General features: G+C 42.9%; 1 protein-coding gene across 4 annotated transcripts in view; it reads right to left on the reverse strand.

Annotated features, from left to right (window-relative positions):
- The window catches only part of LOC134219475 (uncharacterized), a 407,421-nt gene that overhangs the window by 212,114 nt on the left and 177,669 nt on the right, over window positions 1–17,638 (reverse strand). For all 4 annotated transcript variants that reach the window (XM_062698213.1, XM_062698212.1, XM_062698209.1 and 1 more), the window contains exon 2: window positions 296–621. In XM_062698213.1, the coding sequence (XP_062554197.1) occupies window positions 296–347 (52 nt within the window). In that variant the 5' untranslated portion in view covers window positions 348–621. The remainder of the gene's footprint in view (window positions 1–295; window positions 622–17,638) is intronic.

Here is a 17,638-nt window from a genome sequence, read left to right on the forward strand (position 1 = left end):
CAATCGTAATGGTGCATAAGTATATTATACGAATGAGTGATTAAGCATTGAAACCGTTTGAATGGGTGCATGTCTTATCGAAGCTGTGTTAGGTGGAATCAATAATACAGTCAAATTAGTTAAATGAATGAAACAATTAGTAAATATCCCTTGTAGTAGAAGACAATCGGAAACGATACGAGACATGGTGAAAAATGTAAAAGACGAAGAATATAGCAAAGGAAATGAAAGAGCAAACAAACAGCAAAGTAGGAAAACATTGGAATTGCGTTGATATGATAAGATATAGACTTACATAAAAAGCAGAATGCAAACAGCATAAAGTTGAATACTCGGAGCCGATTCATGATTGGTATTCTGCCCGAACTGTGGCCGATGATAGCGCTGTTGTTTTCACTTTCGTTCACTGCTTCACGGATCAGGCGGAGCCAGCGGGTGATGCCGATGCTAATGCTCGACGTCTGTTATTTTCACTTTCTTTGATCAGGCGTAGCAAAGATGAAAAATGCAAACATTGAGTTTGAATATTTCAGCGATTCACTCTCTTCGGGTTGATGTTTCTTCTACGTTTTCACTGGTATCTCACTCCTATCACCGAGCAGACTGGAAGCGACTTCCAATCTGAAATTTCACACCGTAATAAAAATATCTTCACACTCTTTCCCGAAAAAAAAAGCACGACACGTATTGCGGACTGAGGCTCGACGCTTGAGCATGAACAAACGAACGACACGAAAAATATGCACCTCCTCTTGCTGCAGGTGCGCGCCGCAAAATGGAATAACACTCTTCTACCAGAAAACAGATTCGCAACGATCATCCACCAGGTTGACGTCTCCCATGATTATTGCCTGCGAAGAGAATCGGAGAAAGAAATGGAGAAATGTTAAAATCTTGACATTTATTGTTATATCCGCCCCGGATTAGGCTTGATAGGTATAATGGGAAACAGGCTTCTCCATCCGCAAGTGGTTTCTCAAGAGGGCGAGCCGTTTGGAGAAAATAACGTGACAAAAAGTCATCTCTATCGGAATTCCCTTTGGACGAATGTAAATTTTAGATGAAATAAAGCTAATGGGATGATTATTAAATAGGACGTTATTAAATAGGACGTTCGGACAAATAAACTTAAAGTGTCGAAAAATACCTACTGTCTGTATTTTAAATCGTGTGAAAGTTCACCCAACTGTTCAAAAGGATCTTTGTATAAAAAATCATGAATCAATTTGAGTACTGCAAACAAAAACTTTCGTATTAGTATTTTAATTTAATATTCAAATTAATTTATAAAAAAAAAATTGTGCGAATGGTTCTTCCAGGTAAACATCATAATTTGACTGCTTCGTAAAACATGTACAATTTCGTACCGTGTCGAATTTAAAGATTACGCTATGGGAAATAGTATAATTTAATTAGTTTGGAAGCCAATTGATAATAAACGAACTGATAATATCACATTCATTTAAAAAGTTTTTTGCCTTTCTCGTACAACACAGTTGTATAAAAGGCTGTATGATCACCCCAAAAACGAATATTTGATACTAGGCCCGGAAACTTGAATACCAATCAACTCAGGTCGACGAATGTGTGTATGTGTGTATGTTAAGGTGGCTCAAAAAACACTTTTTCAAATTTTTTGATGGGCCGCCCTCTTATTCGGTTCTATTTGATGCCCTGATGCTCTGGACAAAATTTCAGCCAAATCGGTCAACGTTTGGGCAGTGCTAAACTCGTTGGAAGTTTATATGAAAAAATGTATGCAGAAACATCCAAAAACAGTGATTTGCAGTTGGACGGCACAATTTACGATCAAGAACCATGATACTCATTCAGTTCTTGTAAAATAAAATACAGAATGTTATGCTGAAAACCGCGAGAAGATTGGAGTTTATTACGCAAAGATATTAGCATTTTACTGGAGTGTTGTAGTGGTGAATTTATTTCTTTTCAAAGGTAAAAGAAACGAAATTTGCTCAAACCCCACTACAGAGAAATGCTAATAACTTAGCCGGGCAAACTCGAATCGTCTCGCGGTTTTCTGCATAACATTCTGTATTAAATTCTCCAAGATCTGAATGAGTATCATAGTTCTTCATCGTAAGTTGTGTAGTCCACCTGCAATTTACTGTTTTTGGATGTTTCTGCATACATTTTTCCATATAAACTTCCAACGAGTTTAGCACTGGCCAAACGTTGACCGATTTGGCTGAAATTTTGTCAAGAGCATCAGGCCATCAAATAGAACCGAATAAGAGGGCGGCCCATCACAAAAATTGAACAAAGTTTTTTCCATACTAATTTGAGCCACCCTAGTGTATGTGCATAAATTTTGTAGACACACTTCGGGACCGATTTGCGATTTGGGCGTAACTTATTTTGTAAACAAACAGTGGAAGGCGAATTTCACTAAAGCAAGCATTTTCTGATCAAACTACGGTATGTATCCATCGGAATAGGCTTTCTCTTCCAGGTGAGGGAATAAGTTTTGGAGAAAAATGCTTGCGTTCTACGGAATACGGGAAACAATCTTTGTTTACAAAATAAGTTACACCCAAATCGCAAATCGGTCCCGGCTTTTGGGAACTTGCATTGTTTGGGAAGCATTGTTCGAATTACTCAGTTCCGTTAGACGGGGAATCCTGTCCAATTATTTGCTATTGAAAATTGTCCAGATCGGACAATGGGATCAGAAGTTATGGTCAAAACACTATTTTTATGCGCAAAACACGCTAAAAAACACCCATTCATATTTTTAGTATTTTTTGTACGAGATAAGCACCAACAGGGCTGGTGAATCAATCAGGAAACCGTAATGTTTTACAGCAGTTGGGACAATTTACTCTCTTCTTCTTCTTATTGGCATTACATCCCCACATTGGGACAGAGCCGCTTCGCAGCTTAGTGTTCATTAGGCACTTCCACAGTTATTAACCGTGAGGTTTCTAAGCCAGGTTACCATTTTTCCATTCGTATATCATGAGGCTAGCACGATGATACTATTATGCCCAAGGAAGTCGAGACAATTTCAAATCAGAAAATTGCCTAGACCGGCAGCAGGAATCGAATCTAGCCACCCTCAGCATGGTCTTGCTTTGTAGCCGCGCGTTTTACCGCACGGCTACAGAGGGCCCATTTACTGTCATTAGATTTAAATATTTCAGCCATTCCCAGTGGATTCCCTAAAGGATTACATACGTAATCAACGGCTTGACCAAATTTCGAAGGCCTTTTTTATGACCAGTTTTACCCAGCGGTCTTTGAAAATTCAGTAAGCTAGAAACGTGTACTAGTTCAGTGGTGATGTAGTGTTAATTTGAATTTATTCATTTTTACTGGAGCTTACAAGAATTTAAGTACAAGCCTCCCGGAATTCAAAACTAATTTCACTTGCGTTTTCGACAGCCCAATACGGAAGCAACGTATAACTGTCATTATTAATAATTCAGCTTTGCTGCGTCGCAGCATGCGTGAAATAATAAAAAAAAGACAGTTGTGCGTTGCTTCCGTGTCGAGTGGGTTGCCCTCGAAAACGCGAGTAAAATTAGTTTTGGATTTCGGCAGCCTTGTCCTTAAAAGCTTAAAACGAGGGTGCGTATTTGGAATAACTAAGAACATCTACATTTCGATAACTAAATGTTTGCTTTGTCTAAAAGTAGCCCACTAATTGATTAAAGAAGAAGAATTTCCTGAACTCTATCAATGTTTATTGTGGGTTTTTATTTCTTTTCTTATAAATCCGGCAGCAAAATAAAATTTCCATAAAAAATTAGAAATTTTCCACAAAACAAAAATAATTTAGCAATTTTAAAACCAAAAATTGCAATTATGAAAGAAGATTTTTCCATAAAGAAATCAAAATGTTCACGAAAAAAAAATCCATTATTAATTGAAAATTTGCCACAAAATTACCAATAAAGAGCAATTAAAAATATGAAATACGGCTAATATGAAATATGATTTTTATATTAATATATAAAAAAATATAAAAAAGTCAATAAAATTGATAAATATTCCATGAACTTTAAACGCTGTTAAAGAACTGCCGTAATCTGGCAAAAGTGACGTATACGCCAAATTATAACCTACATGCTTTCCATTTTTCTGTTCAAGAGCTCGATGAGTACTACTCGTTAGCACCATTTTGGAAAAATGGCGAATACTGCTTTGTGGTTATTTTCAATTTTTTTTTATTGCTCTTTATTGGTTCTTCCGTGATTTTTGACTTTCTCATATACAAAGTATACGTAAAGGCTATAGGATCATTCCAGAACCGAAATTTTGATAGAAGGCTCGGAGACCCATAGTGTTGTATGCCAATCGACTCAGTTCGACGAATTGAGGTGATGTCTGTATATGTGTATGTATGTGCGTGTGTGTGTGTGTGTGTACAAAAGTGTGAGACACATTTTTTGGTACTTAGCATTATTCGCTCGCAATTTGCTCGCAACAAGTTGCAGTCGACGCGGATTGCGGTCTAGTTGTTTCCTATTGAAAATTGGCCCGATCGGTCATTGCGTTCCAAAGTTATTGAAAAAACATTGTTTTTCTGCCAAAGGTCCCCCCTTGGGAAAAAAAATCAAAAACGAAAAAAAAAAATTTTTTTTTTCATAGATTGCAGAAATGCATTTAAATGACCGCAAATGCATATGAATTGATGGAAAAAGTAAAATCTATCGCCATAAAGTGCTATTTCGACCTCTGTTATATGTTTTTCTTATTTTTTTTTAATGCGCGAGAAAGGCGCCACTAACGCTAGGTGGATTTACATGGGTTTTTTATTACCTTTCGTGAAAAAAAATATTTGTAAAAAAAGTTGTTATTGTTTTTTTTTAATATTGATTTATTTATGGAATTTTTGTCTTTTTTCCGTAGAACATTTTGATTTCTTTATGGAAAATTCATCTTTTATAATTGCAATTTTTGCTTTTAAAAGTGCTAATTTATTTATTTTTGTGAAAAATTCTGAATCATTTACATTATTTGAGGAAATTTGTTATTTTTTATTGCTTATAGCGTGATTACTTTATTGGCAATTTCTTAATTTTTTAGGGGGAGCTTTTATTTTAGTCAGATTAGTGCAGAGTTGATTTTTTCCCCCTAGCCCTCCTTTTGATAGCGATTCCAATCATAGTTGGATTTTATCGAGCTTGAACTTATGTGTTATAGCTTAGTAGTAAATCACCCGTAGTTATTACTTCATTATGACCAGATCAGCCATCCAGGACCAACAGATGTTTGCTTGGGCCTAATCCCATCTTCTATGCACAAGTACTGGTGATCTCATTTGTTAGGTCATACTGACGCCTGCCACGTCAGAATCCAAGTCAATGTATGGAAGGAGTGTACAGCCTTATGTGCCGACACCTTCCTAAAACAATTTTAAACACCGATGGCAGAGAGATATTGTAAAAACAAGGCCGAATATATTCAATTACTCAACGCAAAGTAATTTAAGCAATCAATATAAATTAAAAATTTTGCATTGGAATTGTTGGGTTAATTTACTTTTCATCAATTTAAAAGTTATGTGAGATATCGCATACCCTTATCACGGAAACAGCTTAGTCAGATTTACTTAACTGAAGCGCGGTGGATTGACATGTTCAAACGTGCTCACATATTGGACAGTGCACGATATAGCGGTACATAGCCGCGATCGTCATTGATGATAATGCATTGGCGCATATGTATAGGACACTAAGGAAAGAATTTGTTTGAGTGAGGAGCGCAGCTGCCATAAGTCGCCGCATTCTCGCCGCCCACAAATGCCCACAAATCTGCAATGTTCCTTACATATGGTGCAAATAGTCAAATAGCTTGATTAACTGTACACATCGTAGTTGCTAATCATGATTGGCCGAGAAACAGCAAGTATGCACAGCTCACCAATTAAATAATATTCTTGGTAAATGAAATTAAATTATTAATTTATTAATTATCAATTAAAACAGTTATTTTTATTGTATACTTTCTTCAGAGCTTCCAATTCATGATCAATACCTAACGATGCTCCTTACTGTCAATTTAGGATTAGGAGCGGAAAATTAGTTTAACACTCATTGTTATAAGAGACCGAGTAATGCTCTGCATCTCCGTGAGCGCTACGGGAAAGGAAGCATTGGTTAGTTGAGATGGTGCTTCATGTGAAGCCCCTTGGTAAGCGACTAAACGAGGTGGAGGAGCTCTCATCGCAGTTAAATGCTCTCTGACAATTTTGTCGGTTCATGTACCGGAGAGTGAAACACTTGAGCAGATTGTTGTGTAGGTTATGCTCACCCATAAATCCGTTTACATCTGTGGCATTTGCTTGAGGCCGAACAGTGACCCCGATAAATTTGTTGCGTATTCCGACTGTGTAAATCAAATCGTCGACATAGCTACCCCATGTGACACCGTAGTCGTAGTTGGGGATGACAACCGTTCTAGGCTCAAATGGTTATATGATGACGAAGTGGGAGGATACTTTTCAACCAATGCTTCTTCCGAGCAGGAATTAACTCTAACTGAAACTTTGATTGCTAGTGGCTTGAAGCAAATCTGCAATGTATCAAATTCGAACGGAAGTCTTCCCGAGCAGCACAAGTGGGACAAAAATGTTTGCAGCAACTTGATTGTGACTAAAACTGCGCTAGGAGTCTTCCCAGATGAGTTGAAAATATCAGCAGTTACTCCAATTCATAAGGCGGGTAGCTCCCATAATGTTGAGAACTATCCAATCTCGATTCTTAATTGTCTGGCCAAAACACTCGAACCGCTAATTCATGAACGTATGTAAGTGGCTGCTAAACCTGTTATCTCTGAGTACCAACAAGGCTTTGTACGAAATCGCTCAACTGTAACAAACCTGATGACCTACACTAGCATGCTGAATTCTAACCTAGAGAAGACATGTCAAGTTAACATCATGTACATCGACTATTCGGAGACTTTCGGATTAACTCACGGATTAACTTTAAATAAATTAGAACGTTTGGGTTTTCCTGACTGGATTGTCACTTGGCTGCGTTCTTACCTGATTGGTAGGCCATCTCTCGTTAAATTAGGCACTGTCTCATCCAATACATATCCTACGCCATCCGGAGTGCCACAAGGCAGTCACCTAGGGCCGCTGATTTTCATCATTTTCGTGAACGACTTATGCTGTAAAATTCGATCTCATCGCTTCATTTACGCCGATGATTTGAACACATTTCGAATTATTCGACCATTGACCGATTGCCTTGTGCTGCAACAAGATCTAGATGTCATAGCCAACTGGTGTTGTTTAAATGGTATGGAGATAAATGCGACGAAATGCAACTCAATAAGTTTTACCAGATGCAGAACGCAGATAAACTTTCGTTACTCGTCATGCGGAAAAGAACTGAAAAGTGTGAGCTCCATAAAAGACCTGGGAGTTACGTTTGACCGCAAGCCGAATTTTAATGAACATATTGCAACGAGTACTGCCAAGGCTTTCGCCGTACTAGGCTTCATGCGCCGGAACGCTGCAGATTTTGATGACGTTTACTCCCTGAAAAGCCTGTATTGCTGCCTCGTGCGAAGTGTACTCGAATTGCACAACATATGTGGGCGCCCTATCACGAAATCCAGATGACGCGAATTGAAAGGGTTCAACGCAGTTTCGTTCGTTTTGCCCTCAGGCGATTTCCGTGGAATAATCCTTTGAGGTTACCGCACTACGAAGAGCGATGCCAACTGATTCGACTCGAAACCCTTCGATAACGATGTGGAGATTTGCAGAGGGTTTTTGCATTTGACATTATAAACAACCACGTGAACTGTCCTGAGCTCTTGCAGCAAGTGTAGTGCGAAACAGATAAAACTCTACCAGTGCGTGAATTCAGGCTTTTCTATAGAATATTAGTTATCATTATTACACCGAATTATTGATAAACACATTAGTGACTAGGTAAATGAATTAATATACTTACTTGCTACGATACTACCCTATTTCTTACAGATAAACCTATCCTAGTAGTACGGTTGAATTATGCGCGAAATAATTAGAATTGCTTAACCTAGAACCTAAAAGTAAGTCATGCAATTCATGCAGCAGATTGACAGAAATTAATTGTCTATTAAAGTTTTCATGCTAGGTGATTACATTATTTCGATATTAGTTGAAGAGTTTCGGAAGGAAAAGGAAGAACACGAATATGTAAGTTGTAAAATGTAATACCCAGTAATTTAGATTATTGACTATAATTTGATTACAGCTTTGAAGCTATTTACTGCTCTCAAAACGTGTTGGCGACTTCCCTTGGACTATCCGAAACATAACTTCAAAGATATTCCTGTGCAGCTGTGTAGTATACAGCACATCGGATTGGAGTAAGCACAGTAGTGCATAGTTTGCAAGATGCAATCTACAAGAGAGTGTGGAAAATGTTCGTTGACCAGCCCCACCGAGCAGATGTTCGGATGTGATATGTGTGATGTCTGGTTCCATCCTGGTTGCGTGGGAGAGCCGGAGACAAGCCTCAATCCAGACCAGACCTGGAGATGCAGTAATTGTGCCAAGGATGACGTAAGAGAAACCGGTAGTCAGGCCGGAAAGTCGATACGAAGCTCTGCTAGTAGCAGATCCCGGAAAGAATTGCTACTACTCCAACTGGAAGAACAGCGGGCCCTTAAGTTAAAACAACGCGCAGAAGAGGATGAAATCCGGAGGAAGCGAGCCGAGGAGGATGAGGCCTTCTTGCAGCAAAAGATGGATCTACTTCTGGAGGACGACAATGCGTCCAGACTCAGCAAGTTGGGCAGTCAGGCGAGCAAACAAAATGTTGCGGATTGGTTAATCAACGGCCAAGGCGGACAAATAGTAGGGACGAGCTCATCATCCTATATGGTCAACCCGCAACATGACGTAGTCCATCAGCCTGTTAGTTCTGCACCATCTGCAACAGATCCTGCACCAACATCGTCTACTTCAGTACCAGTAAGCGAAGCTCCTGTCTCGACCTCCACACCACAGTCAGGTAAAGTGATAGGGCCCTTAGAAGTAGATGTCTCGCAAGCTATCGTATTGCAAAAGTTAGGGAACAGCTCTTCTCAGATAAATTATGTGAGCGCTCATCCTGGGCCTAGGGTGCTGAGCCAACCTCGTTTAATAACGGAAAGTGTGGCTGGGCAATCTCTACCATTATATACGTCATCTCAAAACCTGCCCTTCAGAAATTATAACGCTAATTCATCAATCGCTAATACGAATGTGACCTTCTCGGGACAGTGTGCACAGTCGTTTGCACCCAAACGATCAGTAGTATTTGGTCCACAGTTTGAAAGATCCTATGTTGGACAGACATCATCAGTAATTCCCCAAGGTGCACCGGTTACCACTTATCCTTCGCTAGTAAGTGCATCCGAAATACCGTGCTTAGTGTCAGAACCGGATTCAGTGTCATACAGGGCAGCAGGTTTACCGTCATACGGAGTCACTGGTTCTTCTGGTGGTTGGAATTCTCATGCGGGGCTAGCTGGTCCTCATCATCTCAATTTGGCGCCACCAGTAGGACACCATGCGTCGTCGATTGGGGAACCACATCAGCCGATGCCAAGCAGTGTGCAGTTAGCAGCGCGACAGGTGATGCCACGTGAGCTGCCTACCTTCTCTGGAGACCCGCAAGATTGGCCGTTGTTTTCGAGTTCGTTCTACAACAGTTCAGCTGCTTGTGGGTTCACAGATGCAGAGAACCTAGCTCGTCTTTAACGATGTCTAAAAGGACACGCCCTTGATGCGGTGAAAAGTCGCTTACTGATGCCACAATCAGTGCCGCACGTGATGGAAACCCTTAGGAAATTATACGGTAGGCCGGAAATCTTGATTCACACGCTGTTAAATAGATTGCGAAATGTGTCACCGCCACGATCCGAGAATCTGCAATCCATAATCACCTTCGGAATGGCCGTGCGCAACTTAGTTGATCATATGTTCGTTGCTCAACTTATGGATCACCTTCGGAACCCGATGCTTCTTCACGAGCTGGTGGAAAAACTCCCGTCGCAGATGAAAATGCAGTGGTCGTGGTATAAACGGTCGCAGATGGATGTTAACTTGGCAACATTCGGGGAGTTTTTGACTGAACTCGTTAACACGGCTTCGGACGTGACTATTCCAACAGACAGTGCAACGCAGCTGTCAAAATCGGGCAAGGTGATGCGAGACAAGCAGAAACTGTACGTGCATGCAGAAACAGGAGAAGGTCGAGTAACGACGACGAGTATGATTGATAAGCCAAAGGAAGCTCCAGAACCAGAGTTAACCAAGAAATGCTGTTCGTACTGTTCGAGCGATTTGCACGAAGTAGCAAAATGCCCGCAGTTCAAAGCGCTGGATCTAGATGGGCGGTGGAAGGCTATTCGATCCAAGGGTCTTTGCCGTACGTGCCTGATTCCACACCGAAAATGGCCATGTCGTTCCGGAAAAGAGTGTGGTGTTGATGGATGTCGCCTACGTCATCATGGACTGCTGCATTCTCGACTCCCTCCGTCGTCTACAGCTGGATCGAGCAGAATTACTTCCGCGTCATCGGGTAGAAATATTGCTCAACAGAACCATCATTCGACGATGAGCTTCTGTCTCTTTCGTTATGTGCCAGTTAGAATCGAAGGGAATGGGAAACATGTGGAGACATTTGCATTCCTAGACGATGGATGTCAAACAACACTCATGGAGGCTGGATTGGCAGCAGATTTAGGTATCGTTGGGCCAGCAGAGTCGCTTTGGCTTGGGTGGACGGGCAACATCACTAGAGAAGAGAAAGATTCACAACGAGTAACGATCAAAGTATCGGGCAGCGGGCTCAAATCTCAGTACCAGTTAAGCAATGTGCGGACGGTACAAAAACTCGAGCTACAAAGACAGTCGTTTCATTACGAAGAGTTACAGAAGATGTACCCACACTTGCGTGGACTGCCATTACGCAGCTATGATGGTGCAGTTCCGCGTATAATAATCGGCATCGAACATGCACAACTATTGACAACGTTGAAGGTGCGTGAAGGCAGAATAAATGAACCGGTAGGCGTGAAGACACGGCTAGGCTGGTGCGTATACGGCAAACAAACTGGAGATTCCGCAGCCGTCGAACTGATTCATGTTCACACAGAGAAGAAGGAAATCGGTTACGTCGAGCTACACGAATTGATGAAGAAATACTTTGCAGTCGAGGAGGCAGCAGTGGCAACGCCAATCGAATCCATAGAGGACAGTCAGGCACGTACAATACTCGAGAAAACAACACGCCGAATAGAGGGAGGGTTTGAAACCGGCCTCCTCTGGAAATACGATCAGCCGACGTTCCCAGATAGCTATCCATTAGCCTTACGCAGATTACAATCACTGGAGAAACGATTAAGTAGAGACCCATACCTTCGAGAAAAGGTGATTATGTTGATCAGAGAGTATGCGATGAAAGGATATGCACATCAGATTCGCAAGGAGGAGCTGGAACTCGCTGACCCCAATCGTGTGTGGTATCTGCCTTTGGGTGTGGTACAGAACCCGAAGAAACCGGAAAAGGTTCGTCTTATCTGGGATGCTGCGGCGCGCGTACATGGTGTATCATTCAACGACATGGTTGTGAAAGGTCCAGATATGCTGAAGACATTGTTCGTGGTTCTGTTACGTTTCAGGCAGAAATCAGTCGCTGTTGGTGGGGACATTCGCGAGATGTTCCACCAAGTCCGAATCATCGCCCAAGATAAGCAGTCACAGAGGTTCCTATTTCGTGAACACCCAGATTCGCCGCCAGACATCTATGTGATGGATGTAGCCACTTTCGGGGCAGCATGTTCTCCCTGTTCATGCCAGTTCGTCAAGAATAAAAACGCGTTAGAGTTCGAATCCCAGTTCCCGAGGGCGGCGGAAGCTATCATCAACGCCCACTATGTGGACGACTACCTAGATAGCGTAGACTCCGTAGAAGAAGCAGTCCAGCTGGTAAATGAGGTGAAGCATGTTCATGCACTGGGCGGATTCGAAATACGAAACTTTGTCTCGAATTCACTGGACGTTCTTCGTCAACTAGGAGAAGGAGTCTGTTCGAAGATGAAGTCGCTCGACTTGGACAGATCAACACATATCGAGCGAGTGTTAGGAATGGTGTGGAAGCCCTTCGAAGACATTTTCTCATTTGAGGTAGTGCTGAAGGAGGACCTACAGAAGTTCTTGATACAGCAGATCGTTCCTACCAAGCGACAAGTTTTAAGACTTGTGATGTCGCTGTTTGATCCCTACGGACTTATCGCTCAATTTGTTATATTTGGCAAAATTCTAATGCAACACATTTGGAGAACCGGTACGGAATGGGACGATGAAATCTTACCGGAGCTGTACGGAATGTGGATAGATTGGATTCGTTTACTGACACGGTTGCAGGAAGTTGAAGTCCCACGATGTTTTTTCGGCAATTCAAGCAGCAAAATACCCGCCATCATCCATCTGCACGTAGTCGTCGACGCAAGCGAGCAAGCCTATGCGTGCGCGGCATATTTGCGAATCGTACAAGCTGGGGTAATTCGTTGTAGTTTGGTTGCAGCAAAAACGAAGGTTGCTCCTTTGAAGCCGCTCTCTATTCCTAGGCTTGAACTGCAAGCTTGCCTAATTGGATGTCGCTTGGCGGAAACTATTCGCACGTCGTTGAGCCTAACTATTGATGCACGATATTTTGGACCGACTCAGCAACAGCACTCGCCTGGATCAAATCGGATAGCCGACGCTATCATCCCTACGTGGCGTTTCGAGTAGGCGAGATACTGAACACGTCAACCGCAGACGAATGGTATCATGTTCCATCGAAACAAAATGTGGCCGACGATGCCACGAAGTGGGGATCTGGCCCGGACTTTAGTCCGAATAGTCGCTGGTACATCGGTGAAACTTTTCTCTACCACCCAAAATCGGAATGGCCAAAACAGACCGGGAAACAATGGAATACAAATGAAGAATTACGTTCCGCTTTCAACTTCCACCGAGGACTTCCACAGCCATTGATCGACATCAGTCGGTTTTCCAACTGGAATCGACTACTACGGGCTGCAGCCTATATACAGCACGCAGTGCAAAAGTTCAGAAGACAGAAGGTCTATGGGCAACTGTCTAGCGATGAGCTTCTTCTGGCTGAGAATTTCTTGTGGCGCCAAACTCAACTCCATGTCTACACGGATGAATATAGCACACTGCGATACAATCAACAGCACCCGAACGAAACCCAAAAGCAAATAGAGAAGTGTAGTGTACTGTTTCAGGAATCACCGTTCATAGACGATAAGGGCGTGATCAGAATGAATAGCAGAATTTCAGCCGCACCTACCGCTTCGTTCGAGTTGAAATATCTGGTGATTCTACCAAAGGATCATGCTCTGACACGTCTACTTGTCGATAGTTACCACCGAAGGTTTTTCCATATGCACAACGATACAGTGTTTAACGAAGTTCGACAGCGGTTTCGAATTCCGCAGCTTCGGTCGGTCATCAAGCGGATTGCCAGAGAATGTCAACATTGCAAGATTGTTAAAGCAACTCCTCGTCCACCAATGATGGCGCCACTTCCAGCTGTCCGGCTTACTCCGCACGTCAGAGCGTTCAGCTACACAGGCGTTGATTATTTTGGCCCTATTTTAGCGAAACAAGGCAGAAGCCTGGTGAAGCGCTGGGTCTCACTGTTTACTTGTCTCACTACACGCGCAGTGCACCTTGAGAAAGTACATAGCTTGTCGACGCAATCGTGCGTCATGGCAATTCGTCGATTCGTGAGCCGCAGGGGTGCCCCAGCAGCATTCTATTCTGACAACGGGACCTGTTTTAAAGGGGCAAGCAACCTACTTGCAGAGCAGATTAGAAAAATTCATGAGGGCTGTGCGTCGACATTCACAAATGCCAGAACAACTTGGCAATTCAATCCACCTTCGGCGCCCCATATGGGCGGATGCTGGGAGCGGATGGTTCGCTCTATCAAAACGGCAATGGAGGCCATCGCAGACCATCCTCGCCACTTAAATGATGAAGCGCTAGAGACTGTAGTCTTGGAAGCTGAAGCCATCGTCAATTCGCGCCCTCTAACCTACATTCCACTCGACGATGCAGAACAAGAAGCTCTTACGCCGAACCACTTTCTGCTCTACGGAGCCAAAGACACTGTACAACCAAGGACGGCCTTGGTCGTGGAAGGAGAATCATTGCGGGATAGTTGGAAACTCACGCAGCACTTAGTGGACTTATTCTGGAAGCGATGGGTGCACGAGTATTTACCAACACTGACAAGGAGCACAAAGTGGTTCCAGCCAGTTGAAGCATTGGAGCCTGAAGACGTAGTATTTGTGATCGACGTGAATAAACGAAATGGATGGGTCAGAGGCCGTATTATCGAGGTGTTCCCTGGTCAGGATGGACAAGTTAGGAGAGCTGTGGTACGGACCAACAACGGAGTCCTAACTCGCCCGGTCGTCAAGCCAGCGCTGCTTGACATTCATAAGAAAAAAAGCAGGCTGAAGATGGAGATTCCCGGAACATCACGGGTGGGGGAATGTAAAAGAATCACATGTCTGCCGCATTCAGCATCACCTCGGTGAGTTCCAGATCACTCGCAGCGATGATGTTTGATATGGTGGACCAAATAAGGAGTATGGATGGTATGCGGGACGAGAGAGGAGGCAGACAATTTGTTTTTGGATATACCTGTAGTACGAAACAGATAAAACTCTACCAGTGCGTGAATTCAGGCTTTTCTATAGAATATTAGTTATCATTATTACACCGAATTATTGATAAACACATTAGTGACTAGGTAAATGAATTAATATACTTACTTGCTACGATACTACCCTATTTCTTACAGATAAACCTAGTATAAACTAGTAGTACGGTTGAATTATGCGCAAAATAATTAGAATTGCTTAACCTAGAACCTAAAAGTAAGTCATGCAAGTCATGCAGCAGATTGACAGAAATTAATTGTCTATTAAAGTTTTCATGCTAGGTGATTACATTATTTCGATATTAGTTGAAGAGTTTCGGAAGGAAAAGGAAGAACACGAATATGTAAGTTGAAAAATGTAATACCCAGTAATTTAGATTATTGACTATAATTTGATTACAGCTTTTCGACGCACGAAACGCACGAAAGTTCTATGAGAAGTTGAACCGTTCACGTAAGGGCCACGTGCCACAGCCTGATATGTGTAAGGACATAAACGGGAACCTTCTTACGAACGAGCGTGAGGTGATCCAAAGGTGGCGGCAGCACTACGAAGAACACCTGAATGGCGATGTGGCAGACGAAGATGGCGGTATGGTGATGGACCTGGGAGAACGCGCGCAGGACAGAATTCTACCGGCTCCGGATCTCCAGGAAATCCAGGAGGAGATTGGCCGGCTGAAGAACAACAAAGCCCCTGGGGTTGACCAACTACCAGGAGAGCTATTTAAACACGGTGGTGAGGCACTGGCTAGAGCGCTGCACTGGGTCATTACCAAGATTTGGGAGGAGGAAGTTTTGCCGCAGGAGTGGATGGAAGGTGTCGTGTGTCCCATCTACAAAAGGGCGATAAGCTGGATTGTAGCAACTACCGCGCAATCACATTGCTGAACGCCGCCTACAAGGTACTCTCCCAAATTTTATGCCGTCGACTAGCACCAACTGCAAGGGAGTTCGTGGGGCAGTACCAGGCGGGTTTTATGGGCGAACGCTCCACCACGGACCAGGTGTTCGCCATTCGCCAAGTACTGCAGAAATGCCGCGAATACAACGTGCCCACACATCATCTATTCATCGACTTCAAAGCCGCATATGATACAATCGATCGGGACCAGCTATGGCAGCTAATGCACGAACACGGTTTTCCGGATAAACTGACACGGTTGATCAAAGCGACGATGGCTCGGGTGATGTGCGTAGTTCGAGTTTCAGGGGCATTCTCGAGTCCCTTCGAAACCCGCAGAGGGTTACGGCAAGGTGATGGTCTTTCGTGTTTGCTATTCAACATCGCTTTGGAAGGGGTAATACGAAGAGCAGGGATTAACACGAGTGGTACAATTTTCAATAAGTCCGTCCAGCTATTTGGTTTCGCCGACGACATAGATATTATGGCACGTAACTTTGAGAAGATGGAGGAAGCCTACATCAGACTGAAGAGGGAAGCTAAGCGGATCGGACTAGTCATCAACACGTCGAAGACGAAGTACATGATAGGAAGAGGTTCAAGAGAAGACAATGTGAGCCACCCACCGCGAGTTTGCATCGGTGGTGACGAAATCGAGGTGGTAGAAGAATTTGTGTACTTGGGCTCACTGGTGACTGCCGAAAATGACACCAGCAGAGAAATTCGGAGACGCATAGTGGCTGGAAATCGTACGTACTTTGACTCCGCAAGACGCTCCGATCGAATAGAGTTCGCCGCCGTACCAAACTGACAATCTACAAAACGCTAATTAGACCGGTAGTCCTCTACGGACACGAGACCTGGACGATGCTCGTGGAGGACCAACGCGCACTTGGAGTTTTCGAAAGGAAAGTGCTGCGTACCATCTATGGTGGGGTGCAGATGGCGGACGGTACGTGGAGGAGGCGAATGAACCACGAATTGCATCAGCTGTTGGGAGAACCATCCATCGTTCACACCGCGAAAATCGGACGACTGCGATGGGCCGGGCACGTAGCCAGAATGTCGGACAGTAACCCGGTGAAAATGGTTCTCGACAACGATCCGACGGGCACAAGAAGGCGAGGTGCGCAGCGGGCAAGGTGGATCGATCAGGTGGAAGATGACTTGCGGACCCTCCGTAGACTGCGTGGTTGGCGACGTGTAGCCATGGACCGAGCCGAATGGAGAAGACTCTTATATACCGCACAGGCCACTTCGGCCTTAGTCTGAATAAATAATAATAATAATAATAATAATAATTGATTACAGCTTTGAAGCTATTTACTGCTCTCAAAACGTGTTGGCGACTTCCCTTGGACTATCCGAAACAGCAAGTTAACTTTCATGTTCCGCCAACGTCAGCTCTTCCAGCCTGTCTGACACTTCACAATGTTTGGGCAAAATCATCCGCTTGAACGTTGCTTCAACCTCCTCAACGACATTGATTGGTTCGATTTTAATTGTAGCAGAACGATATTTAAAACTAGATTAAGGCAAATTTTTAGTTAGCATATAAGTTTTAAATCAGTCTGCACAGTTAATACTGAAGATAAAGATAAATAAATAAATAACTATTTATTTTAAACGAAGTTATTTTGAAAACAAGAAGACGAAAACTGTGTTGCAAATCAATTTAACGCAAGATCAATGTGCTTCGTTTAATAAACTTTTACAACACTATCGATTCCGCATTAAATAATGTTGTGCTCTTCGATGCAGACTTTAGTTTTATCACTTCGCGTTCTCCAACACTAGCTGGCGTGATCAGCATCAACACGATCGATTGCACACTATAGTTAAACAAATTTCTGCTACTCGAGGTAGATTGTTTTCACTTCGCGTTCTCCCGGACTAGCTGCCGTCCCACGATCGATTCCCCATTAGTATTGTGCAAATAGTAAAAAAAAAATCACCAAATTTAAATTTGAATCAGTGCTTCACTGAAGACGTTTTATAGAAGAAAACTACATACGTATTTGTCAACTGAGAATGG

Source organism: Armigeres subalbatus, chromosome 3, assembly GCF_024139115.2.
Source record: "Armigeres subalbatus isolate Guangzhou_Male chromosome 3, GZ_Asu_2, whole genome shotgun sequence".
Taxonomy (NCBI): Eukaryota; Metazoa; Arthropoda; class Insecta; order Diptera; family Culicidae; genus Armigeres; species Armigeres subalbatus.